Source organism: Quercus lobata, chromosome 1 (assembly GCF_001633185.2).
Source record: "Quercus lobata isolate SW786 chromosome 1, ValleyOak3.0 Primary Assembly, whole genome shotgun sequence".
NCBI classification, from domain to species: domain Eukaryota; kingdom Viridiplantae; phylum Streptophyta; class Magnoliopsida; order Fagales; family Fagaceae; genus Quercus; species Quercus lobata.
The window spans coordinates 11,967,663-11,990,320 of NC_044904.1; the positions used below are offsets into that span (position 1 = coordinate 11,967,663).

Consider the following 22,658-nt stretch of genomic DNA (forward strand, 5'->3'; position numbering starts at 1 on the left):
AGAGCAAAAGAAAGAGCAGAGAATGAGTGGACTATTCTCGTACAATATTTTGTTTTTTTGTTTTTTTTTTTTTTGTGTTATCGCGCATAATAGGGCACTACTCCGGACTTTTTTGTGTTGTACTTTACTATTTTGATTATCCTTCATGTATTGTAAGCTAAATTAATTATCGCAGACATTAGAGGGGGTTTTGCCCCCCAAATTTATTATTATTTTTTATTTTTATTATTTGTAATTAATGTGCTTTAATGAATTTCCATTTCAACCCAAAAAAAAGGAAGAGATGAATATATTACTTGACCAGAAGAAAAAGAAGATTAGAAGAAGAAGAAAAACTTATAACAAGTGAAGATATTCTAAAAATGTAGCAATAGAAATATAGTAAATTAGTAACACATGTCTATATCAATCATATATTAAGTCCAAGCACACACTATAACCATCATTTTAAATACCATATTAGCTTTTCCCTTTACTACACCTCAAGTTCTCTTCCATGGCCTCAAAAATTTTCAACATGAAATTCTTCGCACTACTGATTTCTTCATTTGCCATCATCCAAATGGCAATAGCAGGAGATCCAGACATCCTCACAGACTTCATAGTCCCTCCTAATGTCACCGATGTTAATGGGGAATTCTTCACGTTTACTGGCATGCGTGCCCTTTGGGTGGCTTTCCCACTGTCTTCTAGGTCACGTAGGCAAGCTTGGCTGAGTTTCCTGCTCTCAATGGTCAGAGTGTTTCCTAAGCTATCCTTGAATTCCCGACTAGCACCACAAACCCACCCCACACTCATCCTCGCGCTTCTGAGCTCCTTTTCCTGACTCAAGTTACCCTTCAAGTCGGGTTTGTTGATACAACCAACAAGCTCTTTAATAAGACACTACAAGCGGGTGATGTCTTTGTATTTCCTAAGGGTCTTGTGCATTTTCAATACAATGATGATGTAAAATTTACAGCTCTAGCAATTTCAACTTTTGGGAGTGCAAACGCTGGAACGGTTTTACTTCCCAACACTTTGTTCACCACTGGTATTGACGACAATGTCTTGGCTAAATCCTTCAAGACTGATATTGCCACCATTAAGGCTCTTAAGGTTGGTCTTGCTTAGGGGTGTGCATGGGTCGGGTTGGGTCGGGTTGAGAGGATTTTTTGACCCAACCCACCATAGTGGGTCAAAAATAATTCAACCCAACCCAACCCGTCACATAAGTCCAACCCAACCCAATCCAACCCACATGGGTCGGGTTGAACCCATGGGTTTGACAAATTTTTATTATTATTATTATTAAATTAAGTAGAAAAAAAATATATATTAATATATTAAAAAAAACCTAAAGATTAGTATCAATGTAACTCCTTAAAGGCAAATAATACTAATGACTAAACAACAATAGTAATTTATTAGGATTTGTATGAACTAATTGGTTTTTATATAGGATAGAAAGAACTGGCTATTTAAAAAAATTTATTAATTATATAATATATTATATATATATATATATTAAATTAGTATTAGTAGGAGGAACTGAGGAAATGCTGCTCTACAGCTATTTTTTTAAATTAAATATAATATATATATATATATATATATAAAAGTGCCCTACAATTGATTTAAAAAAATTATTAAATATAAAATATATTTTAAATATATATTAAATATGGGTGGGTCGGGTTGGGTTTGGCGGGTTTGTAATTTTATGACCCAAACCCAACCCGACCCACCATAAATTTTTTTTTTGTAACCCAACCCAACCCACCAAGCCTAAAAAACCGACCCAACCCAGTGGGTCGGGTTGGGTTGGGTCGGGTTTGGTGGGTCGGTGGGTTTTCTGCACACCCCTAGTCTTGCTCCCCAACCTTAAGGATAGAATTGATTACAAATAGTGGCTACTTTATAATATCTTCTTGTTCCTTGGTGTTTTGTGTGTGTGTGTTTTTAAAAAAAAAAAATAATTATTCTTCTAAATCAGAAGAGTATGCATGTATTATCATGTTTGAAAGCTTTAATTTAAATGTTGTTTCTCCTATTTAGCATCAACGAGACACAAAATCTTTCACTTTTCTATCATTTGGAATATGTGTGCATTTAAACATTGGAATTTTGGTCATTTTATAATGATCAAAAGGAGAGAAGTATTATATTGTTACAGCATGAAATAGATGAGCTTAACAAGGGTACAAGGAACAATAAATGGATAAGGCAAAATAGAGTTTAATCACGACATTTAAAGTTAAGATCAGTAGCTAACACCTAAATAACTAGTCTCAAGACTCTCAACAAAGAAATGATTACTGATAAGAGTAAGATAAGATAGCCTAAGTTTTTACATAATCTACGCATCAACAAGTTGAATTGAGATGGTGGAGGAGATATACTATGCATCTAGTGCATGTATGATATATCCTCTCTCTCACATGGAGGTAGACTCCATATGTGTGGGGGTCCACCTCCATATGAGACGGAGGAAACATACACCTAATACATGGTATACTTTGCCACCAAGACGTTAATTTGATGAATACAGGGAATGCAGAGTCGAGAAGTTACAACCTAATATATAATTGAACAAAATTTTGGATACAACTTGCCAAACACTTAATTTGGACCTAACATGGTTAGGTGTTGAAATAACTTATAGCATGGGTTTGGATACAAACGCGTTTATGTTTGTGCTGTCCTGTACGTTTTTTGTGTGGTTTCGTGCACTGTTCACGGGATCTGTTAGTACGGATTTCAGCAAATTTTTCTTCAAAATTGGGTCTCACAGTGCTATTCACACATTTAAAAATTATTTTGCTACAGTGTTTTCAGTTTTCAACAATAAACAGTATCCAAACAGACCCATAATTAAAAACAAGATAAATACCCCTCAAGTACGAAGGCTTGAGTTTCAAAAACCGAATAAATCAAGAAACAAACTCATGTGTGAAGTTTAGCAGTAATCATAGATATTATTATATGCATTCAAGAGTCCATTATATTGTGTGAATCACCACTTGAAGAAATAAATTCCAAATACTGTCTTGTCTTGATATCTCTTTTCCTTTTTTAAAAAAGAAAAAAAAAAAAGAAAAAGAAAGAAAACATACCCTACTTTCTTGTGAATTGCCAAAAAATACGATACAAAATTATTTTAAGTTGCACTAACAACACTTTTTTTTAAAAGGCCAAAACTCTCTCTGGGGTTTAGGTTAATTACAATATATTTCCTTTGGTTTCCATTTTTCCTTATAACTCACTAGAGTTTTTATATCTACTAAATTGGCCTTTGGAACTAACTTTTCTTAACTCTTATGGATGGAAAAATCACGAGACTACATTAAAAAAATTTACGAACTGATTCACTAGTCATATCATTTTTTCATCCATAAGAGCTAATGGTAATTAGTCCCAAAGATCAATTTGGTGGATATCAATTCTACCTTAGGGAGTTCTAAGGTAGAATTGAAATCACGGTGAGTGTTTAAGCCTTTTTAAACTTCCCACTTCCTTTTGACTGCTAGAGAAAAAAGAGTATGGGTGGCTTGGTGGCTTTTGTTGATAATTTGGAATCATTCTACCAATTGTTGGCGATAAGAATTAGTGTTAGGAAGAAACACATTTAATGTTCTATTACATACACAACCTTACCTGGCAAATATGTGCCTTCCTGAAAAACTAATATTACAATTTAGGATTGAATAATAACATTTAGAATTTTAAATATCATAAAATTCATAACATTGTATATATTATTAGATACAAGAAATAAAATCTTAGCAGTCATGTGCCCTTGTATAACTTTGAAAGGGAAAAGAAAATAGCCTTGGGAAAAAAATTCCCAAATATATAATTTGCGAAAAAGAAAAAAAAAAAATTCCCTCACACATTTGAATAAATTTAGAGACACACCCTATTCCAAACTCAATTTCACATGTTAAAGTAGTCGATTGTGATTAGTAGATACTTTCTACCCACCAAATTTTACATGGACCCACTTTTTTTTCCATGATTCACAGTCTACCATTTTAGTAAGTTATGAAAATTAGTGTAAAATTAGGTGTGCTTGTAGTATTATTATTACACACATTCACATATATAAACATTGAATGAGCGAGCATTTGGCCTGAAAAAGTTAAAATGATAAATAAAGATATTGAAGGAAATTACTGTGTTGATCTTTTGGCAGTAGGCGCGAAATTGTTCTCAGGAGGTTTTTGTGTTGTATTTTCATCATCCTTCATATATTGTAAGCTAAATTAATAATGGCAGACATTTGGGGGGGTGGGGGTTTGCACCCCAAATTTTTTGTTTGTTAATGTGTCTTAATGAATTTCCATTTCAACCCAGAAAAAAAATAGATGAATATATTACTTAGCCAGAAGAAGAAGAAGATTAGAAGAAGAAAAACTTATAACAAGTAGTGATATTCTAAAAATGTAGCACTACAAATATAGTAAATTATCAATACATTCCAAGCAACACATTAACGTCTTAATTTGAAGTCCAATAACTTACAATACCACACAAGAAACTTATCAAAAGTATTAATAGTGACTATAGGAGGATAAAGAAACGCTGGAGGTGATTACATTCTTCATTCTTCACACACTAGTCATATGGTACAGCCCTATACTATACCTTTTTCTACCCAATACAGTATATTATTATACTATATAGACCACACTGTCATAGATAATCAAGGAATGCCTATGATGGGAATGAAAGGAATGTAATAGCTAGATGGTGCTAAACCCCACTCTGGTGGCAGAAGCAGATAGATGGTCTTGGATGAACCAAACTTGTTCTTGATGGGCTTGCATTTCGCAGCTTCGATGGTAGAAGGGCAAGATTTGGAAAAGCTGAGAGGAGTAGAGATGGTGTAGGTGTTAGGCTCATGGGTTGTGATAATTTTGGATACCATGTTTTTCTTTGAGGCATAGAGCTGGGTTGGACCCCCTAGAAGCTTGGCATAGCAATTCAGTGGAGGAGATGATTTTGGAGTACTGTCTGTGGGAAGTTCGACTTCAAAAGAGCCATCATCTTCTGTGATTACTGTTTAACTCGATCACACTTCACAAGAACCTTAATGCCTGAAACAAATTAGGCAGAGTATGGAAAGTTTAGCTGCTTGAGAGACTGGGGCTAATCAAGTCAGTCAATGAGTCGAAGTTGGTTCAATTCATAGAAGAATGTAGGGTGTGCAACGAACTTGACAATCTGTCAAAACCGATCCGACTCAACTCAACCCACCAGGATGGGTTGGTTTTTAGGGGTTGGTGGGTTGGGTTGGGTCATGGATATATATATATATATATATATATTTTTTACAGTGGGTTTGGGTTTGGGTCATGAGATTTACAAATCCGTCTAACTCGACCTGACCTATCTATATTTAATATATTTTTAAATTTAAAAATATATGTTAAAAAATATATTATATAATTTTGTTATTTATTTATATATTTTGCCCATCTTCCTAAATAAATCCCAAACCCTAAGTTTTTCTCATATAGTTTGTGTTTATTTGCGCATGATTATTTAGTTATAAATTTGCTCTTACTTGTGGTGGTGGTGGTGTTCTAATGCTCAATTTATTAATCATAATAGTAATTAAAAAAAATTGTCTAACCTATAAGTACAATCCGACTTAACCCGATCCATGTAGATTGGGTTGGGTTAGGTTGGGTTGAACCCTTGTGATGGGCTGGGTTGGGTTGGATTGTTTTATAACTAACCATGGTGGATTGGATTGAAAAAACTTCTCAACCTAACCCAACCCAACTCATACACACCCTTAGAAGCCAGCTACAAATTTTATAAAGAAAATGCTAGAGATACAACTTTTTCACAAAAAATATTTACATCAATGTATTGATTTTGGGCCCAGAACCTATAAGAATTGGCTACAACAAAAATTTATAAAAATATTTTATGGCTATAATGTTACTTATTTTATAATAAAAAGATTTACAAATTGGCTAATAACTAATAAGTGTCACTTCAACAACCAATAAATAAATATCTTAGTTATCTTTATGTGATTGACAACAACAAATCATCAGTTTATAAACTCTAAGTGGTAAAATTTGTAGGATAATGTTTATTATACACACCATATATAATAAAAAGATTTACGAATTGACTAATAACTAACTAGTGTCACTTTAAGGACCAATAAATAAATATATCAGTTATCTTTACGTGATTAATAACACATCATCAGTTTATAAACTTTATGTAATAAAATTTGTAAGATAATGTTTATTATACATCACCTATTACACAAACTCTTAATATGCACTGAAATTACAATTTTCATATTAGAAATTGTGACTTTATTTCAAGTCATGATTTTAGTGCATTTTTAAGTGTGTGTGTGTATAAGAATGTGTGTAATAAGGTGTGTATTAATATTTTTCCATATTTGTATCATCTCCAACATCTCTTAAAGTCATTTATTTCATCGTGTATATTTTGCTCCATACCTAAAATATATAGTAGTGTCCATGCAGTTTTAAAGCAATACACTATAGTATAACTTAGCCACACACCAAAAAAAAAAAGCAGCAATACTCTAAACAATGTTATAGTACCACAAATGCTATAATTTCCCTAGCTAAAATACTGAAGAGATGGCAACTTAAAGATAATTTTTTTTAGGACTTCAAGCGTGTAAATCGGAGGGAAAGAAAGTTGAGTACAAACCCGAGAAGACATCATTGTGACTGCAGTCATGGCAAGAGGCCTTGCCCTTCACAACATAGCATGTTGAAAACTCTGGCTTCGCAAAAGCCAAAACAAAGAGAAGTGCTGTGATCAGCGTAGGTAAAGCCATGGAAGCACAGACAGAAAAGATATGGAAGTAAACTTTGATGAGAAGATGCAACATAAGAGCTCATAAATATAGAGACTAGGAACAAGAACTATACTAAATGAAAAGGGCCCCAGGGTTTGTTTAGTAGTTGGTTATAAAGAAATGCATTTATTTTACTTTTCTAAATTTGATGAACACTAATAGCACGTACAAGAAGTCTAAGGAAGTCTCAGAGAGTTCTAAGGAAGAATTGAAACCACGAGTGTTTAATTAAGCCTTTTTTTATTTTATTTTATTTTATTTTTTTTATATATTAAACTTCCCACTTCCTTTTGCTTGCTAGAGAAAAAAGGGTAGGGGTGGCTTGGTGGCTTTTGTGGAAAATTTCGAATCATTTTACCAATTGTTGGTGATAAGAATTAGCGTTAGGAAGAAAAACATTAAAGTTCTATTCCATATACAACCTTACCTTGCAAACATGTGCCTTCCTGGAAAATTAATATTACAATTTAGGATTGAATAATAACATTTAGAATATTAAATATCATAATACCATATATATTATTAGATACAAGAAATAAAATCTTAACTATGAGGCTAGTAGTCACGTACCTTGTACAACTTTAAAGGAAAAAAGAAAAAATAGCCTTGGAAAACTATATACACAAATATATAATTTGCACAAATTTTTTTTTTTCACACATTTGAATAAATTTAGAGACACCCAATTTCAGACTCAATTTCACATATTAAAATAGTTAATTACGAGTAGTCGATACTTTTTACCCACCAAATTTTACAAGAATCCACTGTTTTTTTTTTTTTTTTTCACTATTCACAATCGACCATTTTAATAAATTATGAAATTTAGTGTAAAATTAGGTGTGCTTATAGTATTATTACACACATTCACATATATAATCATTGGATGAGCTAGCGTTTGGCCTGAAAAAGTTAAAAAGATAAATAAAGATATTGAAGGAAATTACTCCAGAATGTTTTGTGTTGTAATTTACTATTTTGATCATCTTTCATGTATTGTAAGCTCAATTAATTATCGCAGACAATAGGGGGGTATTGCACCTCAAATTTATTTTTATTTTTTTACTTTATGTGTTTTAATGAATTTCCATTTCAACCCAAAAAAGAAAAAAAGAAAAAGAAAAAAGAAAAAAGAGATGAATATATTACTTGGCCAGAAGAAAAAGAAGATTATTAGAAGAAGAAGAAGAAGAAGAAGACGAAAAACTTATAACAGGTAGTGATATTCTAAAAATGTAGCAATAGAAATATAGTAAATTAGCAACACATTCCAAGCACCACAGTTGCGTCTTATTTGAGTCCAATAACTTACAATACCACAAAAGAAACTTCTTAAAAGTGTTGAAAGTCTTCTTCAATCTTCACACAAACATATAGTACAGCCCTATATTATACCATTTTTACCCAACACAGTATATTATTATACTACATAAACCACTGTCATAGATAATCAAGGTATGCCAATGATGGGAAAGAAAGGGATAGGAAAATAATAGCTAGATGGTGCTAAACCCCACTCTGGTGGCAGAGGCAGATCGAAGGTCTTGGATGAACCAAACTTGTTCTTGATGGGCTTGCATTTCGCAGCTTCGATGGTAGAAGGGCAAGATTTGGAAAAGCTGAGAGGAGTGGAGATGGTGTAGGTGTTAGGCTCATGGGTTGTGATAATTTTGGATACCATGTTTTTCTTTGAGGCATAGAGCTGGGTTGGTCCCCCTAGAAGCTTGGCATAGCAATTCAGTGGAGGAGATGATTTTGGAGTACTGTCTGAGGGAAGCGCGACTTCAAAAGAGCCATCATCTTCTGTGATTGCCGTAGCCAACTTTTTAACTCGATCACACTTCACAAGAACCTTAATGCCTGATATAAAATAGGCAGAGTATAGAAAGTTTAGCTGCTTGAGAGACTAGGGCTAATCAAGTCAGACAATGAGTCAAAGTTGGTTGAATTTGTAGAAGACACAGCAACAAATTTTATAAAGAAAATGCTAGAGATACAATTTTTTTGACAAAATTTTTTACACTAATGCATTGATTGTGGGCCCATAACTAATAAGAATTTGCCACAACAATAAAAATTATAAAAATGTTATAAAATAGTTTATTATAACATTACTTATTTTATAATTAATAAAAAGATTTACAAATTGAATAATGACTAATAAGTGTCACTTCAACAACCAATAAATAAATATTTCAGTTATCTTTACATGATTGTAACACATCATTAGTATATAAGCTGTAAAAAAATTTGTAGGATAATGTTTATCATACACACCCTATATAATAAAAAGATTTACAAATTGACTAATAACTAACAAGTGTCACTTCAATGACCAATAAATAGATATCTCATTTATCTTTATGTGATTGATAACACATCACCCAAATTTGTAAGAGAATGGTTATTATACACACCTTATATAATAAAAAGATTTACAAATCGACTAATAACTAACAAGTATCACTTCAACGACCAATAAATAAATATCCCAGTTATCTTTACGTGATTAATAACACATCATTAGTTTATAAGAATTATGTTGTAAAATTTGTAGGATAATGTTTATGAACAAAACTTGGGTACAGTATTTTAGGTGTTGTTCCTTAGTTTCCTTTCTTAAGATTTAGTCATGTGCCTACTTAACTAAAAAATACACTTTTATCCAATGAGAAAAAATCCACATGACAGAATCTTAAAAGGGGAACTTCAGGAACAACACCTAAGTAGTGTACATAAGGCCTTGTTTGGATTTTTTTTCATCACTTATCACTCATCACTCATCACTTAAAATGCCCTACCTGTTTGGCACCATCACTCACTTGTCATCACTCAATATTTTTCACACTGTTTATGGGCCCATACCTATCACTCGGTATAGCTTTTTTTTTTTTTTTCTTTTTTTTTTTCCAGTATCCAAACTCACCGAACCCAGTGAAAAAAAAAAAAAAAAAAAAAGAAAAAAAAAAAAAAAAAAAGAAAGAAGAACCTAGCCAACGGAGACCAATAATATACGTAATGAAGAACAAAAAAAAAAAAAAAAATGGAAGAACGAGCTGACAAGAGTGAAAAGAAGGGGAAAAAAAAAAAAAAAGCTGAAGAACAGTGGAGAAAAAGGAAAAGTGGAGAAGAAAAAAAAAAGGTCAAAAGGTGTTGCTAGCCTAACTAGTGGGTCCCTCGATTTGTGTTTAATTACAAAAATATCATTGAAAACAAAATTATGGAAACTGAAAATAGCTAAAATATGTTTTCAGTTTCCACAACTCATCACTCAAAAATTAGAGAATTAAGTGATGGAAACAGAATTATCGAAATCCAAACAAACTTTTGAGTCACGAGTCCCACCATTTTTGAGTTATGAGTTATGAAAACAGAGTAATGAGTTACGGAAACTAGAAATCCAAATACCCCCTAAGTCTTGCTTAATGTTTATTATAAATACCCTATTACACACACAAACTCTAAAAATACATTGAAATTACGATTTTCAATTTAGAAATTTTGACTTCACTTCAAGTCATGATTTGTGCATTTCTAGTGTATGTGCTGATATATTTCCAAATTTGTATTATGTCCGGATCGCTTAAAGTCATTTATTTCATCTTGTATATTTTGCTCCATACCTAAAATAGTAGTGTCCATGCAGTTTTAAAGCAATACACTATAGTATAACTTAGCCACACACACCAAAGAGAGAGAGCGAGAAAGAGAGAGAGAGAGAAGCAAAACACTAAACAATGTTATAGTAACACAAATACTATAATTTCCCTAGCTAAAATACTGAAGAGATGGCAACATGTATAAGATCATTTTGTTTAGGATTTCAAGCATGCAATTTGGAGGAAGGAAAGTTGAGCACAAACCCGAGAAGACATCATTGTGACTGCAGTCATGGCAAGAGACCTTGCCCTTCACAACATAGCATGTTGAAATCTCTATCTTCGCAAAAGCCAAAACAAAGAGAAGTGCTGTGATCAACTTAGGTAAAGCCATGGAAGCACAGACAGAAAAGATATGGATGTGAACTTTGAAGAGGTGATGCAACATAAATATAGAGACTATGAACAAGATCTATACTAGATGAAAAGGGCCCCAGGGTTTCTTTAGTAGTTGGTGATAAAGAAATGCATTTATTTACTTTCCTAAATTTCGTGAACACTAAGTCACTAATAGCACGTACAAGAAGTCTTTTCAGCATCAGATTTTATTTCACAAATGAATGGGAGATGTGGGCCACAGTGACAATCGAAGTCCTTGCTTTGAAATTTGCCACAATACGATATACTCTCCATGAGCTGGCTCAACTTTCTTCCCCTCCCATTGGGATCTTTGAGCTGGCTTATGCATGCATACCCAGGAAGAAGTATAAAATTAAAACTTAGGAAGTATATTCTTTTGAATTTCTTAATCCTACGTACTGATTTTTCTTCCTCTCCAAAATCACATTGGACGGTGTTACTTGACTTGTGAACAAGAACGAACCACAGATTTGTTCTTGCCAATTCTGAATTTACTAACTATTTTTATAATAATAAAAAAACCATATATAGATTTGTTAAGATTGAACAGATGCATTTTCTATCTGATAGCTATGATGCTAAATCCAATCTCTACACTGACCTTTTTCTAAATATTCCCTCAAATGATACCGAAGACAGATGTAAATTTCGATCCAATCATTAAATAAGTTGATATTCTATTAAATTTTACAATATATACCAAAAATTTTTATTTATTTATTTATTTTAGAAGGATCAATATGATGAAAAGCCTTGAAGCGTATATGATTACTGACATTCATTATCACTACGAATAACTTCCGCTCAAGAATTGTAATTCAAGTTCTTGCAAATTAAGAGACTCTAAGCTAATTTCAAAAGGCATTAGCCCTTGACTCTTCTTATTAATATTTTTATTAAGTTTAGGAAGGCAGCTTTAAGTAATAGAAGAAACTAAACTTTTTAACATGTTCTATATCATATATGAAGAGAAGAAAAATTTGTTACTTTCTTAGTCTCATTCAACAGCCTAATGACAGAAATAAATAATATATAAAATAAAAAAATGTGACGATAACAAGAATGACTTTGTAATTGTCATCTCTAAATTTTTCATCCGACATGCCTGCACAGAAAGATTACAAACCAAATTGCCTTTCCTTAAGTTTCTATAAATACTTGCCCTTCTATTAAGTCCAAGCACACACTATAAACATCATTTTAAGTACCATATTAGCTTTTCTCTTCACTACACCTCAAGTTCTCTTCCAAGGCCTCAAAAACTTTCAACGTGAAATTCTTTGCACTACTGTTTTCTTCATTTGCCATCATCCAAATGGCAATAGCAGGAGATCCAGACATCCTCACAGACTTCATAGTCCCTCCTAATGTCACCGATGTTAATGGGGTTTTCTTCACATTTACTGGCATGCGTGCCCTTTTGGGTGGCTTTCCCACTGTCTTCAAGGTCACGAAGGCAAGCTTGGCCGAGTCCCTGCTCTCAATGGTCAGAGTGTTTCCTATGCTGTCCTTGAATTCCCGGCTGGCACCAAAAACCCACCCCACACTCATCCTCGAGCTTCTGAGCTCCTTTTCCTAACTCAAGGTACCCTTCAAGTCAGGTTTGTTGATACAACTGTTGAATTGGGCCCGTGTGTGGCTTGAATTGCCACAAGTCCAAATCAAGTCTAAATTCTCCTTAGTTGACCAAATCCTATTTGTAATAGGAAACCTTTTGTTTCTGCCGACTTTAACATATACATATATATATTGTATTAAGTGCAGCCATGTGCCGTGAGATTAAAGAAAAAATTCCAATTAACCTAGTTAGCAAGCTGCATGAGAGAAAATAGAGAAAAGAGAGGCAGCCAACTTCTATTCTTATTTTTTCTGTGAGAGAGTACTAGGGTGTAATTGGGATTTGGGTTTCTTGAGAGTGTTCTTGTGCACTATTGTATTTTCCCTGATAATAGTGAAATCCCTGCAACTCCGTGGACGTAGGCAAATTGTCGAACCACGTAAATATTGTCTTGTGCGTGTGATTATTTTCTTTGACGCGTGTTTTTCTCTATTTGTTTTGTTTCTCACAGGTTAGGAATTTTTGGTTAAATTCCCTACAACTGGTATCAGAGTATAGGGTTAGGTTTGAGTGGGAGCAATGGCAGAGGAAGCAGGAAAGGCGTCTGGAATAGAAAAGTTTGACGGCACAGACTTCGCGTATTGGAGGATGCAGATTGAAGATTATCTCTATGGGAGGAAATTGCATCTGCCTCTTTTGGGGACAAAACCTGAGGCTATGAAGGCTGAGGAATGGGCTCTTCTTGACAGACAGGTACTAGGAGTTATCAGGTTAACTCTGTCTAGGTCTGTTACACACAATGTTGTAAAAGAGAAGACCACAGCAGATCTGATGAAGGCTTTGTCTGGTATGTATGAAAAGCCGTCAGCAAACAATAAGGTGCACTTGATGAAGAAACTGTTCAATCTGAAGATGGCAGAGAATGCATCAGTAGCACAACATCTGAATGAATTTAACACTATCAAAAATCAATTGTCGTCTGTAGAAATTGATTTTGATGATGAGATTCGTGCTCTGATTGTCTTGACTTCTTTGCCAAACAGTTGGGAGGCAATGAGGATGGCAGTAAGCAATTCTATAGGAAAAGAAAAACTCAAGTACAATGATATACGAGATTTAATTCTGGCTGAGGAGATTCGCAGAAGAGATGCAGGTGAATCCTCAGGATCTGGTTCTGCCCTAAACCTTGAGACAAGAGGCAGAGGTAATAACAGAAATTCAAATCGGGGCAGATCAAAATCCAGAAATTCTAATCGGAACAGAAGTAAATCTAGATCAGGCCAACAAGTACAATGCTGGAATTGTGAGAAAACAGGTCACTTTAGGAATCAATGCAAAAGTCCTAAGAAGAAGAATGAAGATGATTCTGCTAATGCTGTAACAGAAGAGGTATAGGATGCATTACTTCTTGCAGTAGACAGTCCACTTGATGATTGGGTTTTGGATTCAGGAGCTTCGTTTCATACCACTCCACACCGAGAAATCATACAGAATTATGTTGCAGGTGATTTTGGTAAGGTGTATTTGGCTGATGGTTCAACCTTGGATGTTGTGGGTATGGGAGATGTTCGGATATTGTTGCCCAATGGGTCTGTTTGGTTACTGGAGAAGGTTCGACATATTCCTGACCTAAGGAGGAATCTGATTTCTGTTGGACAACTTGATGATGAAGGGCATGCAATACTATTTGTTGGTGGTACTTGGAAGGTTACAAAGGGAGCTAGGGTATTGGCTCGTGGAAAGAAAACTGATACTCTGTACATGACCTCAAGTCCAAGAGACACAATTGCAGTTGCTGATGCAAGTACTGATACAAGCCTATGGCACCGCAGACTTGGTCACATGAGTGAGAAAAGGATGAAGATGCTACTGTCAAAAGGAAAACTACCAGAATTGAAATCCATTGATTTTGACATGTGTGAAAGTTGCATCTTAGGAAAGCAGAAAAAGGTGAGCTTCTTGAAAACTGGCAGGACACCGAAGGCTGAAAAATTGGAGTTAGTACACACTGATTTGTGGGGGCCTTCTCCGGTTGCATCCCTTGGAGGTTCAAGATACTACATCACTTTCATTGATGACTCAAGCAGAAAGGTATGGGTTTATTTTCTGAAAAATAAATCTGATGTATTTGAAACCTTTAAGAAGTGGAAGACCATGGTTGAGACAGAAACATGTTTGAAAGTAAAATGTTTGAGGTCAGATAATAGAGGAGAGTACATAGATGGAGGGTTCAGTGAGTATTGTGTTGCACAGAGAATTAGGATGGAGAAGACCATTCCTGGGACACCACAGCAGAATGGTGTGGCTGAGCGCATGAATAGAACTCTCAATGAGCGTGCTAGGAGTATGAGGTTGCATGCTGGATTACCAAAAACTTTTTGGGCTGATGCTATTAGCATTGCAGGTTACCTGATAAACCGAGGACCTTCAGTTCCCATGGAGTTCAGACTTCCTGAGGAGGTTTAGAGCGGTAAAGAGGTAAAGTTTTCACACTTAAAAGTTTTCGGTTGTGTTTCCTATGTTCATATTGATTCTGATGCTCGTAGTAAACTTGATGCAAAGTCTAAAATATGTTTTTTCATTGGCTATGGTGATGAGAAATTTGGCTATAGGTTTTGGGATGAACAAAACAGGAAAATCATCAGAAGTAGAAATGAGATATTTAATGAACAGGTTATGTACAAGGATAGGTCAACTGTAGTGCCAGATGTTACAGGGATAGATCAAAAGAAATCTGAGTTTGTTAACTTAGATGAATTGACTGAAGGTACTGTCCAGAAAAGGGGTGAAGAAGATAAGAAGAATGTAAATTTACAGGTAGATCTGAGTACTCCTGTAGCTGAAGTTCGCAGATCTTCCAGGAACATTAGACCTCCACAGCGTTATTCACCCACTCTAAATTATCTCCTGTTGACTGATGGTGGTGAGCCAGAGTGTTATGAAGAAGCCTTGTAAGATGAGAATTCAAGCAAGTGGGAGTTAGCCATGAAGGATGAGATGAATTCCTTGTTGGGGAATCAGACATGGGAACTGACTGAATTGCCAGTAGGAAAGAAGGCTTTGCACAACAAGTGGGTATACAGAATAAAGATTGAGTATGATGGTAGCAAACGTTACAAGGCCAGATTAGTTGTTAAAGGGTTCCAGCAGAAGGAAGGCATTGACTACACAGAGATATTTTCTCCAGTTGTGAAGATGTCAACAATCAGACTAGTACTGGGAATGGTGGCTGCAGAAAACTTACATCTTGAGCAGTTAGATGTGAAGACAGCATTTCTTCATGGTGACTTGGAGGAAGACCTTTACATGATTCAGTCAGAAGGGTTCATTGCTCAAGGACAAGAGAATTTAGTTTGCAAACTGAGAAAGAGCTTGTATGGCCTAAAACAAGCTCCTAGACAGTGGTACAAGAAATTTGACAGTTTTATGCATAGAATTGGGTTCAAGAGATGTGAAGCTGATCACTGTTGCTATGTTAAGTCTTTTGACAATTCTTACATCATATTACTGTTGTATGTGGATGATATGCTTATTGCAGGGTCTAGCATTGAGGAGATTAATAATCTGAAGAAGCAATTGTCCAAACAGTTTGCAATGAAGGATTTGGGAGCTGCAAAGCAAATTCTTGGTATGAGAATCATTAGAGACAAGGCTAATGGTACATTGAAGCTTTCACAGTCAGAGTATGTGAAGAAAGTTCTCAGCAGGTTCAACATGAATGAAGCTAAACCAGTGAGCACACCCCTGGGTAGTCATTTCAAACTAAGTAAAGAACAATCACCGAAGACAGAAGAAGAAAGGGACCACATGAGCAAGGTGCCCTATGCCTCAGTTATTGGCAGCTTGATGTATGCTATGGTGTGTACAAGGCCAGACATTGCACATGCAGTGGGAGTTGTGAGCAGATTCATGAGTAGGCTTGGAAAGCAGCATTGGGAGGCAGTCAAGTGGATTCTGAGATATCTGAAGGGTTCATCAGATACATGTCTTTGCTTCACAGGTGCAAGTTTGAAACTGCAGGGTTATGTAGATGCTGATTTTGCTGGTGATATTGATAGTAGAAAGAGTACTACTGGGGTTGTTTTTACTCTGGGTGGTACAGCTATATCATGGGTTTCAAATCTACAGAAGATTGTTACTTTGTCTAGTACAGAAGCTGAATATGTTGCAGCAACTGAAGCTGGAAAGGAGATGATTTGGCTACATGGTTTCTTAGATGAATTGGGTAAGAAGCAGAAAATGAGCATTCTACACAGTGACAGTCAGAGTGCAATCTTTCTTGCCAAAAATTCAGCTTTTCATTCATAATCGAAGCACATACAGACAAAATACCACTTTATTCGTTACCTTGTTGAAGATAAGCTGGTAATGCTTGAGAAGATTTGTGGATCTAAGAACCCGGCAGACATGTTGACTAAGGGTGTCACTATTGAGAAGTTGAAGCTGTGCGCAGCTTCAATTGGTCTTCTAGCTTGAAGACAGGAGGATGAGTTGTAGGGATGAGGGATTGTGTTATGGAGGATTGTGGTTGATGTTTGCAGCTTGTGAGCCTTTAAGGGCTAAGGTGGAGCTGATGGAGGAGTTTGCTAGTGTAGCTTGATCAATTCAAGCTATGGTGGAGATTTGTTGAATTGGGCCCGTGTGTGGCTTGAATTGCCACAAGCCCAAGTCAAGTCTAAATTCTCCTTAGTTGACCAAATCCTATTTGTAATAGGAAACCTTTTGTTTTTGCCGACTTTAACATATACATATATATATATATATATATATATATATATATATTGTATTAAGTGCAGCCATGTGCCGTGAGATTAAAGAAAAAATTCCAATTAACCTAGTTAGCAAGCTGCATGAGAGAAAATAGAGAAAAGAGAGGCAGCCAACTTCTATTCTTATTTTTTCTGTGAGAGAGTACTAGGGTGTAATTGGGATTTGGGTTTCTTGAGAGTGTTCTTGTGCACTATTGTATTTTCCCTGATAATAGTGAAATCCCTGCAACTCCGTGGATGTAGGCAAATTGCCGAACCACGTAAATATTGTCTTGTGCGTGTGATTATTTTCTTTGACGCGTGTTTTTCTCTATTTGTTTTGTTTCTCACAGGTTAGGAATTTTTGGTTAAATTCCCTACAACAACCAACAAGCTCTTTAATAAGACACTACAAGCGGATAATGTCTTTGTATTTCCTAAGGGTCTGGTGCATTTTCAATACAATGATGATGTAAAATTTCCAGCTATAGCAATTTCAGCTTTTGGGAGTGCAAACGCTAGATTGGTTTCACTTCCCAACACTTTGTTCACCACTGGTATTGACGACAATGTCTTGGCTAAATCCTTCAAGACTGATATTGCCACCATTAAGGCTCTTAAGGCTGGTCTTGCTCCCCAGCCTTGAGGATAGAATTCATCACGAATAGTGGCTACTTTATGATATATTCTTGTTCCTTGGTGTCTTGTGTGTGTTTTTTTTTTTTTTTTTTTAAATAATTATTATTCTTCTAAATCAGAAGAGTATGCATGTATTACCATGTTTGAAAGCTTTAATTTAAACGTTGTTTCTCCTATTTAGCATAAACGAGACACAAAATCTTTCACTTTTCTATTATTTTGAATATGTATGTATTTAAACATTAGAATTTTGTTCATTTTATAATGTTGAAAAGGAGAGAAGTATTATATTGTTGCAGCATGAAATAGATGAGCTTAACAAGGGTACATGGAACAATAAATGGATAAGGCAAAATAGAGTTCAATCACGACATTTAAAGTTAGGATCAGTAGCTAGCACCTAAATAACCAGTCTCAAAACTCTCAACAAAGAAATGATTACTGATAAAAGTAAAACAAGATAGCCTGAAGTTTTACATAATCTACGCGTCAGTAAGTTGAACTAAGATGGTGAGGATTGGAATGCTCTACCACCAGGACATTGGTTTGATGAATATGGGGAAAGTGCAATCAAGAAGTTACAACTTAAAATATAATTGAACAAAATTTTGGATAAAACTTGCCAAACACTTAATAATTTTGGACCTAACATGGTTATGTAGGGTTTAGGTCAATTACAAAAACATCTCCTTGGGTTTCAATTTTTCCTTATAACTATCTAGAGTTTTTATATCTACCAAATTGGTCTATGCGACTAACTTTCCTTTGCTCTTATGGATGACAAAGTCAAAAGACCACATAAAGAAGACTAACTAATTAATTCATTGGCCACGTAATTTTTTCATTCATAAGTGCTAACGGTAGTTAGTCACAAAGATTAATTTAATTAGCGGATATGAAAATTTCAGGGTGTTCTAAGGAAGAATAGAAACCATGAGTGTTTAAGCATTTTTTTTAAATTAAACTTCCCACTTCCTTTTGTCTACTAGAGAGAAGAGAGTAGGGGTGGCTTGGTGGCTTTTGTGGATGATTTCGAATTATTCTACCAATTGTTGGTGATAATAATTAGCGTTACGAAGAAGCACATTAAAGTTCTATTCCATATACAACCTTACCTTGCAAACATGTGCCTTCCTGAAAAATTAATATTACAATTTAAGATTGAGTAATAACATTTAGAGTTTTAAATATCATAATACCATCTATATTTTTAGATATAGGAAATAAAATCTTAACTGTGAAGCTAGCAGTCATGTGCCCTTGTACAACTTTAAAGGAGAAAAGAAAATTGCCTTAGAAAACTATATATACAAATATATAATTGGCACCAAAAAAAAAAAAAAAAAAAATCACACATTTGAATAAATTTAGAGACGCCTAATTTCAGACCTAGTGTCACATATTAAAATAGTTGATTAAGAGTAGTAGATACTTTCTACCACCAAATGTTGAAAAGGAGAGAAGTATTATATTGTTGCAGCATGAAATAGATGAGCTTAACAAGGGTACATGGAACAATAAATGGATAAGGCAAAATAGAGTTCAATCACGACATTTAAAGTTAGGATCAGTAGCTAGCACCTAAATAACCAGTCTCAAAACTCTCAACAAAGAAATGATTACTGATAAAAGTAAAACAAGATAGCCTGAAGTTTTACATAATCTACGCGTCAGTAAGTTGAACTAAGATGGTGAGGATTGGAATGCTCTACCACCAGGACATTGGTTTGATGAATATGGGGAAAGTGCAATCAAGAAGTTACAACTTAAAATATAATTGAACAAAATTTTGGATAAAACTTGCCAAACACTTAATAATTTTGGACCTAACATGGTTATGTAGGGTTTAGGTCAATTACAAAAACATCTCCTTGGGTTTCAATTTTTCCTTATAACTATCTAGAGTTTTTATATCTACCAAATTGGTCTATGCGACTAACTTTCCTTTGCTCTTATGGATGACAAAGTCAAAAGACCACATAAAGAAGACTAACTAATTAATTCATTGGCCACGTAATTTTTTCATTCATAAGTGCTAACGGTAGTTAGTCACAAAGATTAATTTAATTAGCGGATATGAAAATTTCAGGGTGTTCTAAGGAAGAATAGAAACCATGAGTGTTTAAGCATTTTTTTTAAATTAAACTTCCCACTTCCTTTTGTCTACTAGAGAGAAGAGAGTAGGGGTGGCTTGGTGGCTTTTGTGGATGATTTCGAATTATTCTACCAATTGTTGGTGATAATAATTAGCGTTACGAAGAAGCACATTAAAGTTCTATTCCATATACAACCTTACCTTGCAAACATGTGCCTTCCTGAAAAATTAATATTACAATTTAAGATTGAGTAATAACATTTAGAGTTTTAAATATCATAATACCATCTATATTTTTAGATATAGGAAATAAAATCTTAACTGTGAAGCTAGCAGTCATGTGCCCTTGTACAACTTTAAAGGAGAAAAGAAAATTGCCTTAGAAAACTATATATACAAATATATAATTGGCACCAAAAAAAAAAAAAAAAAAAATCACACATTTGAATAAATTTAGAGACGCCTAATTTCAGACCTAGTGTCACATATTAAAATAGTTGATTAAGAGTAGTAGATACTTTCTACCACCAAATGTTGAAAAGGAGAGAAGTATTATATTGTTGCAGCATGAAATAGATGAGCTTAACAAGGGTACATGGAACAATAAATGGATAAGGCAAAATAGAGTTCAATCACGACATTTAAAGTTAGGATCAGTAGCTAGCACCTAAATAACCAGTCTCAAAACTCTCAACAAAGAAATGATTACTGATAAAAGTAAAACAAGATAGCCTGAAGTTTTACATAATCTACGCGTCAGTAAGTTGAACTAAGATGGTGAGGATTGGAATGCTCTACCACCAGGACATTGGTTTGATGAATATGGGGAAAGTGCAATCAAGAAGTTACAACTTAAAATATAATTGAACAAAATTTTGGATAAAACTTGCCAAACACTTAATAATTTTGGACCTAACATGGTTATGTAGGGTTTAGGTCAATTACAAAAACATCTCCTTGGGTTTCAATTTTTCCTTATAACTATCTAGAGTTTTTATATCTACCAAATTGGTCTATGCGACTAACTTTCCTTTGCTCTTATGGATGACAAAGTCAAAAGACCACATAAAGAAGACTAACTAATTAATTCATTGGCCACGTAATTTTTTCATTCATAAGTGCTAACGGTAGTTAGTCACAAAGATTAATTTAATTAGCGGATATGAAAATTTCAGGGTGTTCTAAGGAAGAATAGAAACCATGAGTGTTTAAGCATTTTTTTTAAATTAAACTTCCCACTTCCTTTTGTCTACTAGAGAGAAGAGAGTAGGGGTGGCTTGGTGGCTTTTGTGGATGATTTCGAATTATTCTACCAATTGTTGGTGATAATAATTAGCGTTACGAAGAAGCACATTAAAGTTCTATTCCATATACAACCTTACCTTGCAAACATGTGCCTTCCTGAAAAATTAATATTACAATTTAAGATTGAGTAATAACATTTAGAGTTTTAAATATCATAATACCATCTATATTTTTAGATATAGGAAATAAAATCTTAACTGTGAAGCTAGCAGTCATGTGCCCTTGTACAACTTTAAAGGAGAAAAGAAAATTGCCTTAGAAAACTATATATACAAATATATAATTGGCACCAAAAAAAAAAAAAAAAAAAATCACACATTTGAATAAATTTAGAGACGCCTAATTTCAGACCTAGTGTCACATATTAAAATAGTTGATTAAGAGTAGTAGATACTTTCTACCACCAAATGTTGAAAAGGAGAGAAGTATTATATTGTTGCAGCATGAAATAGATGAGCTTAACAAGGGTACATGGAACAATAAATGGATAAGGCAAAATAGAGTTCAATCACGACATTTAAAGTTAGGATCAGTAGCTAGCACCTAAATAACCAGTCTCAAAACTCTCAACAAAGAAATGATTACTGATAAAAGTAAAACAAGATAGCCTGAAGTTTTACATAATCTACGCGTCAGTAAGTTGAACTAAGATGGTGAGGATTGGAATGCTCTACCACCAGGACATTGGTTTGATGAATATGGGGAAAGTGCAATCAAGAAGTTACAACTTAAAATATAATTGAACAAAATTTTGGATAAAACTTGCCAAACACTTAATAATTTTGGACCTAACATGGTTATGTAGGGTTTAGGTCAATTACAAAAACATCTCCTTGGGTTTCAATTTTTCCTTATAACTATCTAGAGTTTTTATATCTACCAAATTGGTCTATGCGACTAACTTTCCTTTGCTCTTATGGATGACAAAGTCAAAAGACCACATAAAGAAGACTAACTAATTAATTCATTGGCCACGTAATTTTTTCATTCATAAGTGCTAACGGTAGTTAGTCACAAAGATTAATTTAATTAGCGGATATGAAAATTTCAGGGTGTTCTAAGGAAGAATAGAAACCATGAGTGTTTAAGCATTTTTTTTAAATTAAACTTCCCACTTCCTTTTGTCTACTAGAGAGAAGAGAGTAGGGGTGGCTTGGTGGCTTTTGTGGATGATTTCGAATTATTCTACCAATTGTTGGTGATAATAATTAGCGTTACGAAGAAGCACATTAAAGTTCTATTCCATATACAACCTTACCTTGCAAACATGTGCCTTCCTGAAAAATTAATATTACAATTTAAGATTGAGTAATAACATTTAGAGTTTTAAATATCATAATACCATCTATATTTTTAGATATAGGAAATAAAATCTTAACTGTGAAGCTAGCAGTCATGTGCCCTTGTACAACTTTAAAGGAGAAAAGAAAATTGCCTTAGAAAACTATAT

The 22,658-nt window shown here is 34.3% G+C and overlaps 1 protein-coding gene and 2 pseudogenes across 1 annotated transcript; 2 read left to right on the forward strand and 1 right to left on the reverse strand.

Annotated features, from left to right (window-relative positions):
- Window positions 1–496: 496 nt before the first annotated feature.
- Window positions 497–1,113, forward strand: LOC115979058 (annotated as a pseudogene).
- Window positions 1,114–8,092: 6,979 nt separating this feature from the next.
- Window positions 8,093–10,886, reverse strand: LOC115979067. Its single transcript, XM_031101029.1, has 2 exons — window positions 10,708–10,886; window positions 8,093–8,704 (listed from the first exon to the last, which is right to left on the reverse strand). Exons 1-2 carry the CDS (start codon window positions 10,835–10,837, stop codon window positions 8,295–8,297), a joined length of 540 nt encoding a protein of 179 aa, XP_030956889.1. The 5' UTR covers window positions 10,838–10,886; the 3' UTR covers window positions 8,093–8,294.
- Window positions 10,859–18,825, forward strand: LOC115995112 (annotated as a pseudogene).
- The last annotated feature ends 3,833 nt before the right edge of the window (window positions 18,826–22,658 follow it).

Excerpts from the sequence above, each read along its gene's own strand:
- LOC115979067 (XM_031101029.1), bottom strand. The coding sequence starts at position 10,837 with ATGGCTTTACCTAAGTTGATCACAGCACTTCTCTTTGTTTTGGCTTTT. Across the intron at positions 8,705-10,707 it reads TCACAATGATGTCTTCTCGG|GCATTAAGGTTCTTGTGAAG; the intron begins GTTTGTGCTCAA and ends ATTTTATATCAG.